General features: G+C 39.0%; 1 protein-coding gene across 1 annotated transcript in view; it reads left to right on the top strand.

Moving 5' to 3' along the window:
* galnt16 (UDP-N-acetyl-alpha-D-galactosamine:polypeptide N-acetylgalactosaminyltransferase 16) overlaps nucleotides 1–23,888 on the top strand; it is a 34,580-nt gene extending 10,692 nt beyond the window's left edge. Inside the window, exons 5-15 of the mRNA XM_085379159.1 lie at nucleotides 1,356–1,421; nucleotides 8,388–8,509; nucleotides 13,901–13,988; nucleotides 14,359–14,443; nucleotides 15,352–15,455; nucleotides 16,186–16,312; nucleotides 16,703–16,795; nucleotides 17,453–17,536; nucleotides 19,273–19,399; nucleotides 20,173–20,289; nucleotides 22,960–23,888. Of these exons, the coding sequence (XP_085235285.1) occupies nucleotides 1,356–1,421; nucleotides 8,388–8,509; nucleotides 13,901–13,988; nucleotides 14,359–14,443; nucleotides 15,352–15,455; nucleotides 16,186–16,312; nucleotides 16,703–16,795; nucleotides 17,453–17,536; nucleotides 19,273–19,399; nucleotides 20,173–20,289; nucleotides 22,960–23,103 (1,157 nt within the window). The 3' untranslated portion in view covers nucleotides 23,104–23,888. The remainder of the gene's footprint in view (nucleotides 1–1,355; nucleotides 1,422–8,387; nucleotides 8,510–13,900; nucleotides 13,989–14,358; nucleotides 14,444–15,351; nucleotides 15,456–16,185; nucleotides 16,313–16,702; nucleotides 16,796–17,452; nucleotides 17,537–19,272; nucleotides 19,400–20,172; nucleotides 20,290–22,959) is intronic.
* The last annotated feature ends 508 nt before the right edge of the window (nucleotides 23,889–24,396 follow it).

Below are 24,396 nucleotides of genomic sequence, written 5' to 3'. Positions count from 1 at the left end.
ACTGGATTAATTAATATTTACAGGACTCAGATAAGCTCAGTTTAAACTTAACAGATTCACACAATCAGTCAAACTAAAAGTCCTGGGTTTGAATCCACTGGCTGGTTGAGTTTGTGGAGTTCTTCCCATGTTTACGTGGGTTCTCCCCGGGTATCCGATCTTCTTTCCACAGTCCAAAGACATACATGGGTTAGCTTAACTAAAATAAAGGCTGTATTGGCTGTAGGTGTGAATGTTGTCTGTGACCCTGAACTGGGTCAGCAGAAAGAAACAGATGAGATGATTATCTTGTTAATTCAGAAAAACAGGATAATATACTGTAGTTTAAAACGATAACTCACAAAACTCTTAAAATTGTCATTTTTTTGTGTGTAGTCTGGGGGAAAAAAATTCCCTGATGCAAACAGGCTTTCACACACTCACATGCATGCATACAAGCTTATACAATCAGGCTAAAAGTGTACAACATCTGTTCGGTGGGAGTGATCTATGACTTTTTGCTGTTCTTGCCCGAGTCTTGTGAGTCTTCTCTACACACACCAGCTGTCCCCCCATTAGGAGCAACACTAAAGCCATACACATGCACGCACACACACCCTCTGACTCTACAGTCTACATGCAAACAAACAGGTTTGTACACACAGCAAATTTAATCACAGAGGATTACAACTTGTCATGCTCGTTTCTGTCAGCATAAGGTTGTATCGCTGCTCGGGAGGGGGTCTGCTTGATCTCTCCACAATCCCTCAGCAAGATCACAAACACAGACACAAGCACACACTCTCTGCTGCTAATGCCAATCTTCCCAAGTGTGTGTGTATATGTGTGTACCTGTGCTTGTGTGTTGTTTGTAATGATGTCCACTACAACAGCAGCTCTGTGCCAGCTATGGCTCATGTAGAAACATGGAGTGGATGATGGAAGTTGGCTCGCTGGTGGATTTGTTTATGGAAAAAAGGATTTTGAATTGAATCATGCAGTGAGCTCTTTTGCTTGAACACTCTGACCTGTGCACTTTTTTGTGTTTACGTGTTTCTCATTATTATAGCCTAAGTGAAATGGATGCACCGATGGATGTTTGAATGTCTTTAGCTCATATACTGCAGCATTAAGTGACTTTTATCACAGCACTGAGTAGTGTGCTTATTGAGGGTGTGTATCCGTAACCATGCCCTTGTTTGTCTGTGTTTATGTCTGTTTAAGTGCACTAAATCCATGTAAGTGTGGCAGCGTGGTGTGCTTGTGGGTTTGGGTGAGTGACAGAGTGTGAGATGAGGCAGCGAGGAGAAATATTTTTCTCAGTGTGTGTTCTCCTTCCACCATAAAATGCCATCTCCTCTGCTCTCCTCCCCCAGCTGAGGACTGCCAGCTGCTCACTCAGATCCCCAAAGTGCGCTGCCTGAGGAACGGCAGGAGAGAGGGTGAGTGTGCGGGGACAAGGGGAACGATGGGAAGGGGGGAAAATGACTTAATGGAAAAGATATTGGACTGAAAAGGGGATGTATTTTGTGTGGCTTTTTTTAAAGGAATAACTCATAGAAAGACAAGTGAAGGCGAAGATGGTAAAAATGCTTCACATGACAGCAGATAGTCACTGAAAATGTGTGTCCAAAAATACTGGAGTGGAAAAAACAAATCAAGTGGAAAACAGAAACAGACCAAAAAGATATGAACAGCTGTTGTTTCAGTCATTTTATGTAAAAGGAAAAAAAATTATGTAATGAGAGCTAATTAATCATTTAGTCAATAACATCTGACAACACAGTGAAGAACAGAAAATGCTTAAAAAAGCGATTGTCACAGGAAAAAGTGGGCTTGTAATTGCTGATGGATGAGGCCAAATTGTAAGAATACACAAGAAACTGACAGCATCCAAAAGGATAAACACAAAGAGCCAGGGAATAAATGCAAGGACACAGAAGAAGCAGAGTTATTATAGATTTATTTATTTTTAATTTTGTTTAGTTTCAGTTTGTTTACTGAGTGAGTTTCTGGTTTTTATTGTTTTTTATTAACAGTTTCAGTGTTACTTTTAGTCTTTCTAATTATTATAGTATGTCTCAATAAACGTGTCAGTGATTTATTTTTTACCAAAAAACCCCTAAAACTAAAGATATTTCTTCTGTATTTTTATTTTACTTTAGTGTGTTGTGTGAAAGTGTGTGAAACTAGGAGTGAAAAATAAATTTTAGTTGACTAAACTAAAATCTGTTTTTCACTCCTAGTTTTTGTTTTTACCGTGGGTTTAGTTAATTATAATGACCTTGACAAGAAGAAACAGGAACATCCACAGACAGCATGAAAAATGATGACAGGATCTACACTCGCCTCCTCCTGATTTCTTAGTTTTTTTGCTTATTAGTCTTACTTATGTTTTTCAGAGCATCAAGCAAATTATAATAGTAGGCAAAGATAACTTGAGTAAATACAAAAAATAGATTTTAAATAATGATTTCATTTATTAAGAGGAAGAAAAAGCTGTGCAAACCTGGCCCTATGTTAAATCATGAATTAACAGTGATTAACCACATTTTTTGGAAAGATGAGTCCAATTTCAGTACCCGCAGCCAGGCCTGAGTACTGCCAGATTAAATCCCAAAATCATTTAAATCAAACCCTGTCTGACAAAGTGTAGGAAGCTAAAAGACCTCAAAAAGCAACTCATGGTGCCACGATCTAAAGAAACAGCTGAGAAACAAAGTCATTGACTTCTATCAGTCTGGAAAGGGTTACAAATCCATTTCCATGGCAAATGGATAAAACATGGAAGAGTGGTGAACTTTCTCAGCAAAACGCATCGCTGACTCATCCAGAAAGTTTGAAGTAAAATATCCGGTTATGAGATTGTGCTTGGAAGCTCGAGCTATAATCCAAGGAAACCATCCAAAGTCCACTTCTAAATGGCTTAAAAAAACAAAATGAAGGCTTTGAAGTGGCCTAGTCAAAGTCCAGTCCAGACTTAAGTCCAATTGACATCATTTGGCATGACCTAAAAAGACCATTCATTCTCAAAAACCCTCCAATCTGACTAAATTAAAGCAATTATGTAAAGAAGAGTGGGCCAAAAGTCCTCCACAGTGATGTGAAAGTGTCATTTCCAGTTATCACACATGCTTGAGGATGAGTAGAACCAGTTATTTGGTCTAGGGTACAATTACTTTCTCATAAAGGGCATTTTGTTTCCATTAATAAATTAAATAATCCTTTATATTTTGTATTTACGCAGGTTATCTTAGTCTAGTGTTAACATTTGTTTAATGATCTAAAGAATGTAAGTGTGACCAAAGAAATAAACATTTAAAAATACTTTATTATCCACTGTATACCTACTGACAGCTGATACGCTGTATGGAGTACTGGGAGCTGCTTGGACATGTAGAAGCCACACCCTGAAGCTCCCAGTGCACTGTTTCTCTGCCAGAGGTGGTATGTAACTCTGCAGTTACCTTGTCAGCAGCACGGGGGCGCCTTTAGTGCACTATATGTTTCATAGCTCACTGACCCCACTCTGTAGCTTTATGTGGTCTGCCACTTCCTGATTGAGTTCCTGTGGTTCTTGAACACTTCTGCTTTTCAGTAATATCACTTACAGTTGATGAAGGAATATCTGCGAGGGAAGAAATTCAACAAGTTGACTCGTCACAAAAGTAGCTTCCTACGACACTAGAATTTGGCGTGCTATTTAGAATGATCCATTCTTTCACAGATGTTTGTAGAGGCAAAATGCACGGCTAGAGGTGGTCAGTATAGTGTAGGTAACTGCAGACAGGTTAAAAACTAACACGAAAACAGTAAAACATCTTGAAAGTTGTTCAGAAATCCAGAAAAACTAAACAGAGACCAAAACTGAAGAAAACTGAGGCAAAATATTGTTAAAATAATATGACGTTAAAAAAAGAAAACTGACAAAACATAAGACTCAAAACTTAAGACACTAAAATATTAGAAAGACCTAAAAAGAAATCATAACTACAATATATTGACTAAAAGCTCAAAACTCAAAAATCAACATAAAATCAACATATGCGAGTCTAAGGCAAATAGACAGTTATTGTAATTTTTGTAGAAGCATAGACTTATATATCATTAATATTATTAATTGTGTCACATGTAAGTGTAAATCCATGTTTCTGGATTTATCTGCATGCCTTACAGTTTGATCTCTTTTTTTCTGCCCTCTCACACCTTTCATTTGACTAAATTCTGTGGCAGTACTTATTAGAACCACTCACTTTATTGTTCGATCGCTCCTTCACAGGCACCTGAATGATTTTTATTCTCTAACTCTAGGATGTCAAACACAATGATTAGTCTGTCAAAGGGATCAGTCTAGCCCACTGCGTGGAAATTGTGGAAATGCAGGGTACAGTTTTTTTTTTACTGTGTTTCTAACCAGGAAACATTTGCATTGCACGCTGTTAGAAATAGATGTGGGCTCATTTTATCCAGGCCTCAGGTCTGAATCATTGTCAGGTTTTCTAGCTTCTTACTAACAGCCTTTCCAGTGACCCACCACGTAAGCTGGTATAACCAACGACTGTACCAACTCATTTCATTTTAGCATTGGTTTTTGATGACAGTAGACTGAATGTGGGAAATGCAAGTGGTTTTTTCTCTTAAGAAATCCCATTTTTGCAAATTTCTTCACACTTAATTTGAAGATACTGTTTTATGTGCCATTACTGACTGGTGTGCTGGTCTATTTGAGATTAATTTGAACCAAAATGAGATTCGTGCTCCAAATCAGGGAAGTTCGGCTGAACTTAAAGCTAAAATAAGTAGTGTTACTGTTTGATAATCCATTTTTCTCAGGTTCTTGCACTCACAGGAGAACACATTTTTTGGGCCACATGCTGTTAATGTCCGGCAGCAACAGTCCACAAGCCCAAGTTTAGCTTTCTTTACTGCCACCCTTAAAACCCACGTCCACAAATTATAATAAGCTTAATCTTAATCTATCTTTTTCATAGGCTTTCTCGTGTAGAAATACGCAAGAAGTTTTTTTAAACAGGATGACCCAGCAAAATACAGCTCTCTGAGAGTTTACTGAAAACGGTAAAAGCAAATAGTCCCTGTCTTTGTGACTGGATTGATTTTCAGCTCTTAATGGCTTCACACCTTCAGGCATCATTGACTTTCTCTGCTTTAATGCGTCAAACTGCTGCCAAAGGTCATCAGGCACTGAAGCATTAAATGTACCCACAATTACACCAAACAAGCACGAGCAGGAAGTCTTTGCTATCATGGGTGAGAACTGTGGAATAGCCAGTGTGTATCTAATATGTAGCATGTTCTGTAAATTAAGGAATTTTTCACATTGCTAGATAGATTACATACATTACATTTAGCAGCTTAATATGCAGTTTTTTCATCGTGTGTTGGTGTAAACTAAAAGCACACAGATGAGTAATCTATTGGCCTGACATTTGGTAGGTGGCCCGAAACACAGCACCAGATAAATTACTGTTTCTCCCTAAGAGGTGAAGTGCCTTAACTGACCAGGCGCACAATCCTACTCTCAAATGTCACTTAGGTTATACTGGGGAAGGATGAAATGTGAACTGGTGTGATTCAAGCTCATTCATTGGTAAAACAAAGGTTGTGTTTGTGTAAATGATGTGCCTTAAACTGAGCACTGCTTATTCTCATGAAGCTTCTGTCAAAAGAAGCTTCGGTTAAACGTCATGCATCAGAATGAGGAAGAAACTTGATTTTTTTGAGTATTTCAGAAACTTTTGATCTATTTGAACTTTCCCACATGCAGAGAATGATCAGGAAAAGAGAAAACAACCAGTGAGCAGTAGTTCTCTGGGTGACAAAAAAGCTTCAAGCCTTTGGGAAGTAACAACCAAGCTATGCAGAAGAGCACACTGGTGCAGGAAATTGAGGCTATAATGTGCACAAGATTGCCAAAATTGGACAACAGAAGACTGGAAAAATGTCGCTTGGTCTGAAGAGTCTCAATTTCAGGTGCAACAGTCGGATGATAGGGTCATAATTTGACTCATCAACGTAAAAGCATGGGTCTATCCTGCCTTGTATCAGTGGTTCAAGCTGGCAGTGAAGGTGTGATGGAGTGAGGGATATTTTCTTGGCACACTCTCAGCTCATTATTGTTTAAATGCCACAGCCTACCTGAGTATTATGGCTGACCACATCCACCTTAACCTTTATGATCACAGTGTATCTTCTGATACCTGCTACCAACAAGAAAGTGCACCATGTGACAAAGCTCAGATCCTTTCTTGGTTTCTTGATAATGAAAATGAGTTTAAAAATGACCTCCACAGTCACCAGATCTCAATAGATTATATAAAGGATGTGATGGAAATGGAGATTCCCATCGTGTATGTGCAAACGGCAACGGTGTAATGCTATCATATCAACAAGGATCAAAATATCTCTGAGAAATGTTTCCAGCAGAATTAATTAAGAACTAAGGCAGTTGATCCTTGTATTAGCAATAAGGACGGTGAATGTTTTTCTTCTTTTCTTCTTCTCTGTTACAAAAGAAAGGTGATAATTCTGAAAATCATCCTTTGAATTATTCAGAAAAACAACCTCCTCTTGAAACACTCAGGTTATTCATGATCAGCTCAGAATTAAGTTCTGGAACTCTTGTTCTATTAAAAACAAAAAGCATTTAATAAATTTGTGTTATTTTAACAATCTTTGACAAAACTCTTAAGATAACGAGCTCGATCTGTTTATGGATGCTGCATAAATATCAAAGACAATTAACCTTTTCCACATATCCAGATATTACCGTAACTGGAGGCGTACTTGGTGAAAAAGAAAACTGTTTTCAGTGCCCCCGTGCTTCCAGCGAGTCTGCCTTAAATGTGAACTCTTTTAAAGTAGGTTTTACCCTCGGCGTCGCTGACGGGAGTGAGACAAGTTCTGGGATCTACTTTAGATAAATCCAAATAACTAATGTCAATTCTAGAGGCTGTTTATTCTCTACTTGCTTGTCCAGCTTAAGTCAAACGTACAGTATGTATTCCAGAAACATGGATGAAGGTGATTATCATCATCATATTTTATCATATAGCACCAATTTAATAAAGAAGAAGAAGCCAATGCTTTTTCTGTCAACTGTCAATTACAATGCAACAATCTAGAAAAACTGCAGGCAGGCCAGGTCAGCGCCCAGACAGTTCTGCTATGAAGCCATGCTGTTGTAATAAATAAAGTGGTTTGGCACTGCAGAACAGTTTTCCACTCAGTCCATTTTAAATTCGCTTTGGCCCAAAGAAGACAGCAGCATTTCTGGATCATGTTCATTTATGGCTTCTTCTTTGTATCATAGAGCTATACCTGCATTTGTGGATGAAACAACAAACTGTGTTCACAGATGCTGATTTCTGGAAGTGTTCCTGAGCCTAAGCAGTGATTTCTATGACAAAACCACAACTTTTGTTTTAACGCAGTGCTGCCTGAGGGCCTGGAGATCATGGCCATCAAATATTGACTTTTTAGCTAGTTCTTGCACACAGAGATTTCTCCAATTTTGTGTGAGATATTATATAAAATAAAGGAAGAAGGGGAAAAAATCACGAGACCTAAGTAGGGTGACTTTGTGTCTGTGTTGTTCAATTTAGGCAACCTCATCCTTGAAATGACTCACCATCTTAGTGATGGTGATTCATTTTGTCCATTTAAGAGGGCAGTTCACTTTATATCTCAAGGAATACATCAGGTTTTCCATCACATTTATATCCCTTCTGTCTATTCACGAATAAGAGGTTCCAACCAGAAGAATGTTACACAAAACCACTATTTTTTCATCCATGTTCATTCTAGGGTCTCTTTTATTTGGTAAAATGTCGTCTCTCCTTAAGAAAAGTCTTTAAACATACTGTATTTCCTCAAAATGGTCTTTTAAGTCTTTTCAAATAACAGTGTTGCTTATTTGTAATGTGCAATGGATGAGAAAGATTAAAATACTTTCAGCCATTTTTAAAATCAGTTTGATACAGTTATTTTAGATGTAAATGTCATGACCGTGTGAGTGAGGAACATCCAGAACATGATGACATGAGGAGGAAACAAAGGAGTTTGTAATTATAACCATCTCGGTTTCAGAGATACAGACTTTTGCAGATATCAATTCTCCTAAAGCTCATTCAGAACGGCTACTAGAGTGATTAATAGCTGTCCACAGACTGAAGAATAGTTATTGTCGACAAAAAAAATGACTATGACATCTTAGATCAATATAAAGCATTTTTAAAAGTGACCCAAGATGTCACCAGAAAATGTGATTTCCAGAGATTTCTTTTAAGGATCAGAGTCTTGAAAACAACACTTGCATTAAACAGCATCAGTTTAATAAAACTGTGTCCATCTGAGCAGTTTGAGACTTCAGTGTCATGTGTTTCCTTCAGGTCTGATCCGATCACGCGTGCGAGGAGCCAACACGGCCTCTGCTTCGATCTTGACCTTTCTGGACAGCCACTGTGAGGTCAACACTGACTGGCTGCAGCCTATGATACAGAGAGTCAAGGAGGTACAATCGCACATGCTCACACACACACTTAGTCAGACACTTAAATGCATGCTGCACATATCCACACGCACAACCTCATGCATATGCTTGGAGGCGGAACATTTATTTTCTTCTCCGTGGTAGATTTTATTGACTGTGATGTAATATGTTGGCACTGCGTGTTGTTAAATAAACACTCAATTTGTTCAGCTAAGATTCAAGTCAGACTATAGCAGATGTCACACGCTGCTCTGCCGCAGCTGGAAAAAGTTTGGTGGGCTTTTTCCTCCTCAGGCTGTTTTCCACTCTGTCCTTTGCATGAAATCACTTCATATAGTTCACTGAAATTGTGCTATATATAGTTGTCTCTGCCTGATTTGGGTTCATTTTTTCTTATTTGCTTAACACATTGGTCAGTGACACTTGGGAGCTGACTTTAATGAGACAAGATGATGATGATTACTGAGTGACCAAAATCCTAATTAGCTTCTCACAACTGAGTCTCCGCTATAGAGGAAACTCTGAATGGGATAATGAGGGAGTGGTTTGGTTGAGTTGGCTGCTTTGTGTAGCAGCTGTGGTGCCGTGGACTGTTATTGCATTTATTCTTACAGCATTGTCTTTAAATCAATAACACTCTTTGTTAATGACAGATTTTCCTGATTCACTGCCTCTTAAAAAAATAATTAGGCCGTCCATCAGGAGCACTATAGTACTGTCACATCCGGCCGCAAGTGTTTTACACTTCAAAATATGATGCGATGCCAGCCAGTCTTCATTATGTGGTGGATTTATTTATTTATTTAAAATACTGGTGGTATTTCCATGTGAGCTTTCTTGGACATTTCAGCAGTAAGCACTCACTGTTTCTGTTCCAGTCTGCTTTCTTTTTCTCACAAAGTCACACAAGTGAGGTACACAGAGAATGGAAATACAGAGCGGCACAAAATCGTGTGCAGAGATGAATGTTTAATTCCTATAAAGTGAGTGTATTGATATAGTTGCGGAAAGAAATTCATCACCTGCTGTGACTGTCTCCTCCCTGCCCTGACATTATTAGCATCCTGTGACTGTGACTGGTTATGGTTGAGAACAACTGCTGATGCCCCCCCGCACCAATCTCAGGCTGTCCCAATGACTCTAGTCAGCAGGAGCTGTTTCATTTCACATTTCTCTTAGTAATCACCTTTCTCATGTTCATGACTCGCACTAATGTGTGACACTGTGATGTAGCTCCTGCAGTTTCTTCCCCGTCAGCAATGCACTGTTTCTTAATTTTCTTCCTGCTTGGCATTTTAGCAGCATGCTTGCTTCTCCAGGCTACAGTACAAGAAAAGAGTTGAGAAAAGAAGAAATATCAATACTTTTCTCAACTTGTGGCTTGTTGTTTTACTATACAAGATATCTGGCATCTCGAATTTTCTTTTTGGGGTATTTTTGCCTTTATGTGACAACACAGAGAAGACAGGAAAGACGGGAAAGAGCACAGGGCGACACTCAGCAAAGGGTTCCAAACCTGAACCCAGGCTCCTGTATTTCAGCTGTATAGCATATGGGCTCCTGCCCAACCAGCAAGCTCAACTGGTACCCAGTGAATTTTCTTATTCACCTAATTACAGTATACCTGTGAGGTTGACAATAACATTTGTTTCAGTGGTGTGCTTTCCTACTTCCAAAGGACATAACAAAGATCCTTGTGTTATATTTATTACTTCTCTCCTGTGTCCTCTGTATATGTTATGTCATTTGAGTTTTGCATTTTGGATTCTCTTTGGATTAGGTTCTTTTTACTAGCTACTAGGGATGGGAATTGATAAGAATTTAATCATTCCGATTCCACTATTGAAATTCCCATCAATTCAATTCCTTTTCAGTTTTCTTATCAATGCTCAATGGGGTCTCACTGTCTCTGCTTTGAGAGTCACCACCATCTCTAAGCAGCATATCAAAGACATTACATTCATGCAAATTAATTGCATGTTGTTGGTCAAATGTTTGCATGTTGGAGGCATAGGCTACACTGGCACACATCAACACAAATCCCTATCCTAATGAGAACACACGTATGATCTTTCTTTTATGCTGAAGACTGTCTTTCACCGCTCCCCAAGTTAATCTTAGTTCTCTGTTCATTTTTCATCTTATTTCCTGTTTTACTCTGGTAGCTCTTTGGTCTTCTGTATCTTGTCTAGTTTACTTCCCCTGTTCATTGTCTTGATTAAATGTGTATAGTCCCCACCTATTTGCACTTCCCTCATTATCAGCTGTGTATATGTTGTCTCAGTCTACTTTTGTCATGTCATCCATGTAGCTGTGTGTTTCTTAACCGTGTATTCCCTTTTTTTCCTGACTTTGTTTTCCTGGTCATTTCTGATATTTGGATCCCCTGGCTTTGCTCCTTGTGGATTTTTGGATTTTGAACTCTGGACACTAAGCCGCTGCATTAAATGCCCACTTTGTGTTTGAGTTCCATCTACTTCATCCGGGTGCATCTAAAATCTCCATTCCACACAGCTGGATATAAAAAACAAAACAAAACAAAACAAAAAAAAACAGCAAACTTCACACATCTGGATCCTATGCAAAATCAAAAAGCAAAATTTCAGCCTTTAGGAGAGTTCTTCCACTATATACTGTAATGCGTGAGTTTCAACAACCTACCATTGTTCGTTATGACCACAATCGAGGAGTTCCTCAAGTTTGAAAAACTCTGGGCTACTGTTTATTAATCAGATTAAATTAGGGCACAGAGAGACACAGGGAGGACAATTCTGATGTCCACCATATGTGCTCATTTCCCCGATAAAGGACTGACTAATTTCTTGCCAAGAGTTCAGTGGAAAAGCTAAAACATGAAGACTAAAAAACATCTAGCTAGGGATAAAATCCATGTAGATTACATGTTTGACCCTTTTTCTCCTCAAAGATGTGCTTAAGATGTTCTCTTTGGGATTTGAATAGTTTTTCCAGCTTTTTTTCTTTAACCTTCATGCTAAGCTGAGGTTAGAATCTCCTGACTCTACTCTGATATTAAACGCATAGACATGAGTACTCTAACAGTCTTCAAATTTAATTCTTGGCAAGAAAAGTAGTATATCTCACAAAAAGACTGATATCCATAGATGCATCCCTGTCCCCTTGGCCTTCCTTGAAAAGAAGACTAAGTGTTTATCTGCAAGAAATAAAATAGGGCTTTATTTTACTGAAGGACAAAAGTCTTCTGTTAGTTTAGAAAGTACAGCAGAAAAAGAGCACCCATTCAGAACCTGCATGCAGGACAAATGAAGCTACAAGCTATATAGTCAAGCCACATATCATGTTTCTTCAGTGCAAACCTCACAGTTTATAATCACAAGACTCGACACATTGTGGGTGTGCGCAAAACTTGTTTGTGTTTCTTTGGCTTTGGACAGCTGTGACTCATCCAGCTTGCATTACAATCTTTTAGTTCATGAGAGTGCCGGCCTCAGTGATAATTTACCAGCCCCAGAGTTCAACTGCACTCCGCCTTGCATTTGTTCGTGTCCCAGAGACCAAACCCTGGTTTTATTAAAGCCTCTGGGGGGCAGAAATAATGATGAATAATAATCTTCTCTGTTTTAACTTAATTATGCTTTTCCTTTGTTAATTAAAACCAGCAGGCGTAACAGCGTAATTCAAATGTCGCTAATGTGCAGCAATGAGCTTCTCACTGACAAATGTAAAGGGAACATGATTCAAATAATTGTCTGGCTAATCTTATGTGGTCACTTTACCTTGCTTGTTTTCATCTTCACTGGCACAGTTTCTTTAACTAAATTATTAAATCATAAAGAATAATTGTAATGCTCTGAAGGAAAAGTCTAATATATATGGGGGGTTAAAACATGTTTTACCGCAGCATGAATTGTCTGAGTTTCATTACTCAAAGGCTACGTTCACACTGCAGGCGAAAGCGCATCAAATCCAACTTTTCTGACCCTATGCGACCCATAGCCGATCATGGTATGTCAGTGTAAACGGCACAAATCTGATATTTTCAAATCCGATCTGGATCATTTTCGTATGTGGTACTGAGTCCGATACATATCTGATGTGAACAAGCCGACAAAAAAATCGGATTTGATCAAAAAATCAGATTTGATCAAAAAATTGGAACTGAGCATTAAGACCTGCAGTGTGAACGTAGCCATAGACTGATAGCATTCCTGGGTGATAAAGTGAAGAAACAGAGATCCTGACATATCAAATGGCAAGAGCGTATTGTGAATTCGTCGCCTGTCCGTTCCTCAATATGATTGACAGAGATCAGAATCATAGACTATGAAAGAAATGTTTGGACTGACAACACATTTTTGTATTATTGTGTCTCATTTTGGTTCTGTAAAATACAAAATGGTATTAGGAGACAGGACAGGGCTAGCTGGTTATCACACTAATTATGGCGGATAGCTGTGTAGCACCAGCTGACATGATGTTAATATGTTGATAGCACATTTTAACAGAATAACACACACACCTGTTTCAGTTAACAAATACTATTTTACCGGCAGAGTACTGTGTCGTAAATTCAAACACAGAAAAAAGGTGACATTGATTTTGGAAGTGCAGCCACTTTATGCATTACCAAATCACAGAGACTCATTGAAAGCCCAATAAATGTCCATTGCTTAAAACTGTTGAGAGCATCACTTTTTAAATTGCTCTCTGGCAGAGTGGCTTTTCACACTCGTTCTTCCCCCGCACTCTTCGGCGCAACAAGCACAGAGTTCACAGCGGGTTCAATCTCTGATAAAGAGATGGACGGTTCTAATTGGATTGTCCCGAGCTATAAGCTGTTTGTCTACATGGACACTGGCACCCATTCACAGACAGATGCAGGCAGCACATACACGCTCGAGTACGCACAAACCAATCAGCAGTTCTGTCTTTTAGAGTTTGTGTTGGATCTGCAGCTGACGGTCAGATTTGAGGGCTTAATGGGAAGGTTAGGGATACTCAGCTTATGTTCTTCAAAAGTAATCAGTACGTGCTTGTTATTATTCACATCAAAAGAATAATCAGAGCTTACATGCAAGTTTAGAGTACCGTACACAGTTCTTACAGAAAAATTATTCGATTAAAACAAATAGCTTCTTTCTACTAATAAGGATACAATTTTATGAAATGTTCTTGCTCTATTTAATTTGTTTCTTAGCATTATTCTTATTTTTATGTGATCAGAGGCTGGAAATTATAAAGAAAAACCTGAAGTTAGAAAAGCAAAGGTTTAAATATGTTTTATTCTTCAACTGAAAGTCAGTGTTTTTTCAAGTATTTTTTAAAACTTAAATCCATCCCTATTTGTTGAAATAAATTAAACAAATAGTATTTAAAAATTTAATAATAGAATTAATTTAAAATAACATGTCATTGTGTTCTCCTCCCATGCAGGATCATACAAGAGTGGTCAGCCCCATCATCGACGTCATCAGCCTGGATAACTTTGCCTACTTGGCTGCCTCTGCTGACCTGAGAGGAGGTCAGGGCGTAATAAACAGATCATACACAGTGGTAGTTGATCACACAGAGATCTGCAGGTTTAACAAACCTTTGTGACATGACATCATGATTCCTGACAGAATTCAATGCCTATGACTGAACAATGACTGAGGTTTAAATATTTCATTGTTTTATTGAAAAGCAGTGATTTATAGAAGAGAGTTTTTCCACAGATGTAAGGCTACGATTGATATTAAATTCAGGCCAGTATATTAGGTGAAATCATGCAACTGAGTCCAGCCAGAATATCTGTCATCTTGTCTGCTTTGGACTCATGTCTAGACAACAGGAATATAAATTTGAAGATGAGAGCTGAACTTTTGCTTCCCCCATGCTTTTCTTTTTGTCAGGATTTGACTGGAGTCTCCACTTCAAGTGGGAGCAGATTCCCATTGAGCAAAAGATGGCAAGAAGTGACCCCACTCAGGCAATAAGGTATGTCTACAATGATATTTAGTGTGATAATATGCTTTGACTCATACCTGGAACATTCTCTTATGCATTATACGTGCATTGTACCCTCACAGACCACTTCATTAGATATCATAGACATATGTGTTCAACTACTCATTAATGCCACCAATCCACCAATATGAAAGCAACTCCATGCGTTTAGAGACTTAGATGGTCAAGATGACCCCCTGAAGTTCAAACCAAGCATCAGAATGGGGAGGAAAAGTGATTTCAGTGACTTTAAGCATGATAGATGAACCCAAAGTCACAAAGCTCAAATCATCTCAGACTGGTTTCTTGAAGATGACACTGTACTCAAATAGCCGCCTGTGGTGGAAAAGGAGAGTCACATGATGGCAAATGTGCCGCAACTGTGCAATGCTGTCATTTCAACATCGACCAGAATCTCTGAGGAATGTTTCCAGCACCTTATTGTATCTGTGCCATAAGAAAATTAAGGCAGCTCTGAGGGATAAATAGAATCCAACCCCAGTACCAGCAAGATGTGACTAATAAAATGGCCAGAGACTGTATATTGTATGTGAATGACACATCATGGATTAATATGTCAGTTTTGGTTCTTGGATTAGACTAAAGTTAAAATAGAGAGCCATAGCTTACTCTCAAAAAGTTCAAGATAAATCGTCATAGTCAGGTCCTTTCTATGTTGGTATTTGCAGTCCTTTTGTGGTGTGTTTTCCCCCTAAAACACGTCCAAATCGCAGCAAAGTAGTTAATGCATAACATCTGCTGAGCAAAATACAACTTTAAGCTCCTTTGATTTGTTGTTTCTTTCTGGAAAATATTCCCTTCTGGTGATTCTGATGAGGTCTGCATGAATAAGCGTGCAAGTGAAGATTTGTAACTCCTTCCCTTCCTCCACTCTGCAGGACTCCCGTCATCGCTGGTGGGATCTTCGTCATGGACAGGAGTTGGTTCAACCACCTCGGCCAGTATGACACCCACATGGACATCTGGGGAGGGGAGAACTTTGGTGAGATCATCGATGATTTCTAACCCTACTTGAATCAGATGACTTTTATTATCATATCATCCTCCACACGCATCCCACACCAAATGTCTTTAAATAAAACTAAGCCTTACTCTGCTGGCAAAGACTTACCAGACTCCAACAATGTAAATATTCCCAACTTTATTCAAGATGAAGGATTCCTAACAAGTTTATGTTAATTGATGACATTTACAATTACCTAATGTTGGCCAGGAGCAGGAAAGTAGGAGGATCAGAGTTAGCACATGTACTTACCAAAATAAAAGCCATAATGTTTATGAATAATTTTCTCATTCAGTCTAAAATAAATACTAAGTCCTATGTTTACAAGGTTTTCTAACAAAAATAATTTAATCACATATTAAAGAAGATAATGTTTGTGTCAATTTAGTGCAATTTATTTTGTAAAATACGAAGCCGTTTCCCATAAAACGATTTCATGTGTTAAGTCTGCATGCCTGGCTCTTTTGAATCATCTCCAAAATGCTAAATATGTCCCTGGAATTTGAATGATCCACTATGACTGCTTTCATTCTGATGATTTACAGCTAACAGCCATCTGCTACAGGAAACAGTAGCAGGCGTACTGCACTGATATTGGAATGACACACATCAGGGCATTAATTCTAGGAGAGACTGACAAAATGACAGGCACGTCTTCAGTGGTACGCCTGCATTTTTGGACTCAACCACTGCATCTTTCCTTTTGCAGAGCTTTCTTTCCGGGTGTGGCTGTGCGGAGGAAGTCTGGAGATTCTTCCCTGCAGCCGCGTGGGTCACGTGTTCAGGAAACGGCACCCGTACGATTTCCCAGAGGGCAACGCTCTTACCTACATTAAGTGAGTAGGCTGGTCTAACTGATGACAGTTATTAACACGGAAACAACAGAATGACCTTTCGCTTGTTGTTCGCCCTAAAATCTCAAATGTCACATGATTCAGCTCCACTCAGTGTGAAGTTAAATGCTTCGCCAGGCAAACTCACACTTTTCACACATCTTGACCCAAGCGTGAGTGAGAGATGAGTGTGTAAGAGAACTATGAAAGCATCCGCAGAGCTCCTTATTTTACATCATTGTTCTTAATAATAATATTTGTAGAGGAGCTGCAGTAAATAGCTGACGTATGAAGACTCCAGAAGCATAGCGCTGTCATTAAAGCTGGCTGCAGGAATGCTGGCAGCGCTGTCATTACTGTGTCTGAGCAGGTGTTGTGTCTCTGTCCACGCAGGAACACCCGTCGGGCCGCTGAAGTGTGGATGGATGAGTATAAACAGTACTACTACTCTGCGAGGCCGTCGGCTCAGGGAAAAGCCTTCGGCAGGTTTGTCTGCTATAATGTCATCCTCCTTGCTCATATTTGCTTATATTTAATACAATGATTCTGTGTCTCCTGAGTTTCCAAGGTGTTTATAAGGTACCAAGTTTTATACGCAAGTATTAAAAAAACGCTTTGCACACCAATTTTTAAATTTGCATGCACTGAGACTTCAACTAACATTTATTTATTTTAATTACAGATTATTCAGGGGATTTGTATGTTCTGTTAAAATAATTTTAAAATGCCTGTGATGATGTTACTCAATCCAAGGTGGCCCAGTTAAGACAACAAACCCTTACATTTGATAGATGAAACCAGAACAATGAAGTTTCAACACTGTTGTCAGTGTCAGATCTGTTGGACCTACAAGTTCTGTTCCTTTTGTATAAAAGGCCCAACACCAGTAAAAATGCAAAAATATAAGAAGTAAGAAGCAAAAAAACAAAACTCAGTAAATAAAACACCCACACACACTGGTTTAACATTTTAAAGAAAACCTGTGTTAGCTGAGTCTGTAATTCATACTCCATAAGCTGTTGATGGCAGGTTCACAAGGTTAAATCCACATTTTCTTTCTCATTCTCTCCTCCTTATCTTTTTTATGTTTTCTTTACATTATTTCTCTTTGTCCCTAAATATTCTTGTTATCTGGTCTTGCAGTATCACAGACCGTCTGGCGCTGCGACGGAAGCTGAGCTGCAAACCTTTCCGCTGGTACATGGAGAACGTCTATCCCGAGCTGAGGTAACGAGGTTAACGTTTAATTCTCCCTCAATGGAACAGCATTGGAACACAAAAAATTAAAGTGCAATTTGCAACATTTTTTTTTATCACATACAGAAAAATATTTCAGTAAGGAGGAATCATTTGGAAAAACTGAACACAATTTACTGAGACACAGAATTCAGTTTAGCTGTTTGGTAATTAGATGCCGATGATCCATCAAGGCAGAATGGAATCCTATCAGTGACAGGAATTAGGACAGGAGCCCCGGAGTCTAGTATACTCTAGTGGTGGTGAGCATGAAGATGGAGGCTTCGACGGGGCTCTGAGTGACCCGGGTGAGGCAGAGATGGGAAGAAGACAGGTTGCACAAACGAGAGCCTGAAAGACAGAATGACAAAAGAGATTTAAAGTATATAGAATGGAAGCTGATTGGCTCACAGGAAGCAGGTAAGAAAATGATTGGACTAGAGCAGGAGTGTCAAACACAAGACTTCAATCCCACCCAGTGGAAGTCATAAACTTTGTACTTTTACAACTTTTCCTAATAATAAAAACCTCCCCTGTGGTTATTTATACTACACCAAAGTAATGAAGTAATAAATAAACTATTTGATGACAGAAGAATCCTTGTTTTTTTTACTACCTACAATAGAAATTTATTTTTTTCACAATGATTAGTTAAGGTATAGTTAGGTTGACAGAAAGGGGAGTTTCTTTGGTCCAGTCTATTTAACATCAAAGAAGGTTGTACTTGGCCCATGATGTAAAATGAATAATCATGTTAGTATTGAGTTTGACAGTGTGGAGAAATTGAAGTGATGTAAAGAATAGACTAGGAGCCAAACACTTAGGAAGCAGACAGCTGAGTGATTGCAGATGTCCCTTATTGAACATATGCATAAGCTTCATTAATTACTGTACTTACACTTAAAGGAGTCGATATTAAAAGATTAACTGGCACGATACTTTCTGCATTTTCTGCACTTATAAAGTTCAGATTCGATTGGCAATGACTGGAAAATATCTAGTGTGAAAACTAGTATTCTTTTTCCTCATGTGTGAGGTCAAAGACTATCATAGAAAAAACTTTTTCCATCAGCAGATGGATATGAAAACTGAGTCATAGTGTCAGACTCTCCACGGGGAACATCCATTTTTCAGTGGAGATATACATTATTTATGCAGTGCATCATAGAAGTTGTTGTGGATCACTTTTTAGTATCTGGTTTGAATTATCTGTTATGCAAGAGAGACAAAGACTTTTCCAAACACCATTAGAATCCAACAAATGGAAATGTTCTCATCATGTTTTCACCTATGTTTATTTCTGATTGATCTCTGGAAGAGGCTCTGGTGAAGCAGAAATAACATTCAAGCTCTGTTTCCTTTAAGATAAAACGTGTTTTTTTCCCCCCTGAAGTAATCTCAAAACCCCTCGAGGTGCCATTACCCCGAAGTTCAGAGCCAGTCATCTAAATATAAACGATCTGGGTGGGAACCTCTGAGTGGGTTATCAGCTTGTATCTCACGAGCTTTTTTTCTCAAGCTACTCCCTCGCCACTTCAGCTGTATCTGCTCCAAATAAGTCTGGTCTCTCAGAGTGTAACTGTATATCGTTTTCAGAACATGTTGAAATGATGCACATTACTTAGTGTTGCAATTCAGTTACTCAGTTTAATCCATCTGTTCTTTATTGTTGAAATAAGACCTTTCACTGGCTTTGCGCCTGTCTCTTCTCTCTTGGCTCCCTACAGGGTCCCTGAGCAGGAAGCAGTGTCCAGTGTGTTGAAACAGGGCGGTTTGTGTCTGGAGACCCGTGGGACCGACGGCCTCGGGCTGGCAGAGTGTAGGGGCCTCGGAGCCAACAGGCCACAGTCGCAGGTCAGGACTTTGCCACTAGAGGGCGATTTATTGTGGCTCACAGTTATTGTTAGAAATACATCAGACTCTGTCCTGCACACTCTCATTTTTGGTTCTAATTGAGTTCTATTAAAGCTGTCTCAGCAAAATGCAACTCTTTTTAAATTCTATGCTGCTGTTCACCAGCCCAATTTGTAAACAGTGAATTGTAGATATTAATATAGGTGTGTGTGTGTGTGTGTGTGTGTGTGTGTGTGTGTGTGTGTGTGTGTGTGTGTGTGTGTGTGTGTGTGTGTGTGTGTGTGTGTGTGTGTAATGCTTGCTAAATTATCCATATGTGGCCTGACTTGCTCTTAAAAAACACTGGTACATATTGTTTGAAGTATGCAAGAGATCCTTCCTTTAAATATTCAATAAACTAAAAGGTGTGCTTGAGTTTTTTGAGTGTGCAGAATTTGCACTTATGGTCCCATTAAATTAAATCTGTCCCAGAACTGCATCTTTATAAACAAGTTGGGCATAAAATTGGATTTCTTATTCGTATTAGTGGAAATCCATAACCCACTGAAGCAAAGTGCCTGATGCACAGGTGTCATTTTTACCAGTTTAGTAAAAGTGCATTATTAAAGACTACATTTAAATTTAACTCCATATTTTTAACATGGTCACCACAACATTCCTGTAGTGGCACCACTCTGTATCGGTGGGGCCCACCCCCACAGTTTAAGAACCACCGGTCTATTTCACATTCTTCCTTCAGATGATAGCAGTCATACATTTTCTGTGTTTTGCAGAGATGGGAGTTAATAGAGCCGCTGATCCGGCAGCAGGACCTTTGCCTGGCAATTTCTGCTTTCACAGCGGGGTCGAAGGTCAAGATGGAGCCCTGCAATACAAAAGAGCCGAGACAGGTAAGAGGAAATACTGTTAGCTGATCAAATTGTACTTTCAGAGCCATAAAGAACTGGACTAAAGCGTTTTTTCCTACTATTGCCTGTGGATCGGTCATAGCAAATTAAACAGTCTGTGCTAGCAGTCAGTGAGGGACACTTTAGCTGTTCATCAATAAAAAGCTTTATAGTAATAGCTTTAAAGGATAACATAGGTGAGCATATTTATCTTGAGCTTGGTGGTGTCCAGACATTTAGCACACACTGTGCAATTGTCTTTGTGTTGACTAAGGGTTAAGAAAAGAAACAGGACATGCTTTAATCTTGTGCTGCCAGTCACCGTTAACCTAATGTCTTAGGTTTTCCAGAAGGTTACTTCACTTTTGGCATCAAGCTGTTCATGCTTGATGTGCCACTCGCAGACCTGAAGTCGAACATAAAAGATTTGGACATAAGAGATGGTTTCAGCGCAGATGCTCAGCAGCCCGCCTGCCGATGATGCCAGGAGGCTGAGACAATCTGAGTTTTGCACTGATGCAGATCCTGCCAAATAAGAGTAGTTGACTTTATAGATGCAGTAGAACAAATGCTCCCATAACTTCAGACCCCACCCCGTTCCTTCCTTGTTCTCCTTTTTGTGATTATTTAATGCTCGCATCCCAGGGGGAATGGAGTTGGCTGCACGGTGATTTATGACACTAAAGAGGGAGTTATTAACTCAAACCATGTGCCGGATTCTTGCCAGGCTTTCCTCTCATCTCTCAGCTGGCCCATCGAAGTCCTTTGAGAGTATTTTTGGGAGGATGCCCATCAACGAGAAACCAGTTATTGCTGTGGGAAACATTTGGTCTCTTTGTCCTGATGCTTTAATCCCCGAGAAAGAAAAATAATACTTGTGTTTTTGACTTTGCTGCACAGAAGATAATTAACACTGTAGGCATAAAGTGACAATGGAGCCTTTATAAAAACATAAATATCAACATTAAACAACCGTCTGAAATCGTTTATGGCAATATTGTACCTTTCTGCCATGAATGTCTTTTTGATATTTTCAGTTTTCAAATCTTTCAACAATTCTGAAAGAATTTCATTATGTTTAGGGCTTTATAGGCGATATCAGATCCAGTGATCGTCTAAAAGCTGTTTAGAGCCAAGGCCAGAATGAATAAATGTAATCAAATACTCTGAGTTTCTCTGGCCAACAGATCACAAAATAATAGTGTCAGCTGCATATTACACAGTCTCCTGTTTATTGATGCATTGGCGCAGTGACATATTATTTCCTCCTTAAACAAAAGTTCTGACTGAGCACACTCTTCTAGTAGTTACAGTGTAATAACACGTGCATACACAGATGCGCTCTCTCTGGGATTTGAAGATTAACCCCACATTCACCTCTAAATTTTAATAAGCCTCCATGTGGCTCTTGATATCTGTACTTGGCAGTCAGTTCAGCTCTGAGTACTTACTCAGTGACCCAATAAAGGAACCAGTTATGCCTGGTGATTTGTAGACATCCTGCCTGAGGGACAGGTGTTTCTGGCAGGCTTTCCTTTCAGATTTCTTGTCAGATTTGCTTTACACACTGTGATGGTAGAAAATAATATTCGATTTATGGAATCAACACCTGGCTTTGTATTATGTCAGTGTTGATGTATATCCTCGCTACTTGTAAGCCAGTAGCCCCTCCCATGTAGCTAAAATGGCTTGTTTAAGACAGTGTATGAAGTGAGGGGCTGTAAGCCCAGTACTGGAAAAATTAGGATTGTTTTGAAACGTCACAGTGCAAACTGACTCCAAGAATAGTGCATCTGTAAAAAAGAAATGAACAAAATGAATGACCAGCTTTGCAACTGTTTTAGTGAAAAAAGAATATTGCTGAACTGCTCAGACTTGGGTCACATGACTGTGCATTATACTTGTAATTAAAAAAAAAGATCAGGTAATCGTGTACAAAAAGAATCAATTGTAAATTTATGCAAATTTACTGGGTAGTTTATTGGTATGATATTGCATATTTTGTTTTTAAAATCCTGAGTAAATGTAGTCATTCTCTATGACATGTATTCAAGTAAAAGTAATAAGTAGTTGAAATGCCAGATTCTTTACTTGATTTTAAGTTATTTATGAGAATAGATGTTCTGAATTAATGTCTAGCTCTGAGAAATGCAATAACAAATTGAGTCTCTGTTATCTATGATTAAAGATTAGATTCATTATGTAGATTGATTCAAGACACCTTGTGATCTGAGGGCAAAGAATGGTGGAGGTGGGGGAAGGAAAGTAAAAACAAAAGTTTACCTTGTCACAAATCTATATCCACATCTGAAGCCCCTTTAAGTCTCCTGAGGTATAAAAATAAATAACTTTACACAGTATATGCACATGACTGAAAATGGCCCCTACACAGGACATCTTATCAGCAGAAATAAATTGTTTCTTCTCTCGTGGGATGGCAGGCTGCCGTGCTCTGCAGCTGGCTGTACAATGATTTTTCCACCAAGGGTGCAGAAAGTCAGTCATTCATGTGATTACTGCAATCCACCCCTGACTCAGTTCATTTCTCACTACTAACATGAACCTCCTGTGCTGATGCACATCATTTATGAGCAATGGATTAACAGGAATGAGTCAATGTGCACGAACATCTGTTAACAAACCAGCATGAAATGATTTTTTTGGTCTTTACAGAAGTGGAAGCCAAAGGGCACAGCTCTGCAGCACATGGTCAGTGGCCTCTGCCTGGACAGTCAAACCCCGATGGGACCTCCAGTCATTTTACAGTGTCGCCCCCAGATGGCCAGCCAGTCCTGGGAGCCACAAGTCATTACCTGAGCCACAGCAAATGAGAAGAGGGAGAGGGAGGAGCAGATTCTGGACCCAGCCTGCAGAAGGAATTGGGGTATCACGTCTGCACACTGTTTGTCGCCTTGCTGAAGGATAAAAGTAGTGGGAACTCTACTGTCTTGAAGTCAGCTTCTAGCTCCTGCTCATTGTGTCTTGGGGACAAGAGCGCGCTGAAAACATTTTAAGACCCTGTTGAACAAAACATCTAAGGTCTTCTGTGTACAGTGCTTCATCCTTCCAGGATGCTTTAGTTCTTCTGAGTAATCTACGCTTTTCACAAAAAACTGTCACACATCCCACTTTTCATTTCTGTATCTATTCTGGTCTATGTGTTGCTTCAATCTGGAATAGTGAAGATTACCCGAAACGAAAGAGTGCATAATGTACTGTTGCTAATATGCTGACTTGCACTTGACCCACTCTGAGTCTTGAGGTTTTTGGGCTGTTGAAGCATGTCTGATGACTGTGTGGACCAGGGCAGTTTTATGTGCAGTCAACTAAAATCTGAAAACAATTTTTTTTTTTAATTGTTATTGCTGAATGGCAGTCTTGAAACCACCATGCGAAGCACTGTCAGAAAGATTATTTATTGTTTTGCATGGTCAGACCCAAAGAATGGTTTTATTTTTTCTCCGTCTCTACAAAGTTTTATGTAAATATTTAAAGCAGGTAATGGCTTGTTTTGTGTAAAGTTCTCTATATGTTGTTTGAAAAAATAAAACGTGGTAATGGAGACATTGCTGTTGTAGTCATTTGAATAATAAACGGGATTACTGCACCATCACTGCTCTTTTCATCATTTTATAAAACAGCAAAAATCCTTTTTTTTTTTTGCATTGTACATGTTTGCATCCTAATTCACAATGGATATCCGAATAATTACATGGGGCTTATTGTAGCCATTTCCAACTTCATTTGTATCCTTGGAATCTGCTAGAGTAGATTTACATGATTCACAGTTAAAAGTAATAATTTTATTCCTTTGTGTAGCCAAACAACTGGTTTAGCTTCTCTTACTTTAAGCCTTCTTTTTTGTCATTGGTTGCCCTCTCAAACATAAAGTTTAAAGAGTGGTTGTTTGGACTCAGTGCCTAACATAACCATTTTTAGACTATCCCCTGTCCTTGATATAACAAACGCTAAAGTGAGTCTGAAATGGACTGAGGTTTTGGCTCACAGGCATTACTTTCACATACTCTGACCAGATTATTTGAAATTATCCATTTAAATATACAAAGAAAAGCATTGCAGTTCCCCTTTTAAGTCCATTATATTTGAGAC

The sequence above is a fragment of the Diplotaxodon limnothrissa genome, linkage group LG19 (assembly GCF_057381915.1).
Source record: "Diplotaxodon limnothrissa isolate DT_005_m linkage group LG19, D_limnothrissa_male_GT1.1, whole genome shotgun sequence".
NCBI lineage: Eukaryota > Metazoa > Chordata > Actinopteri > Cichliformes > Cichlidae > Diplotaxodon > Diplotaxodon limnothrissa.
Note: the sequence above shows the minus strand (reverse complement) of the source record. Positions and strands in the feature narration are given on the sequence as shown.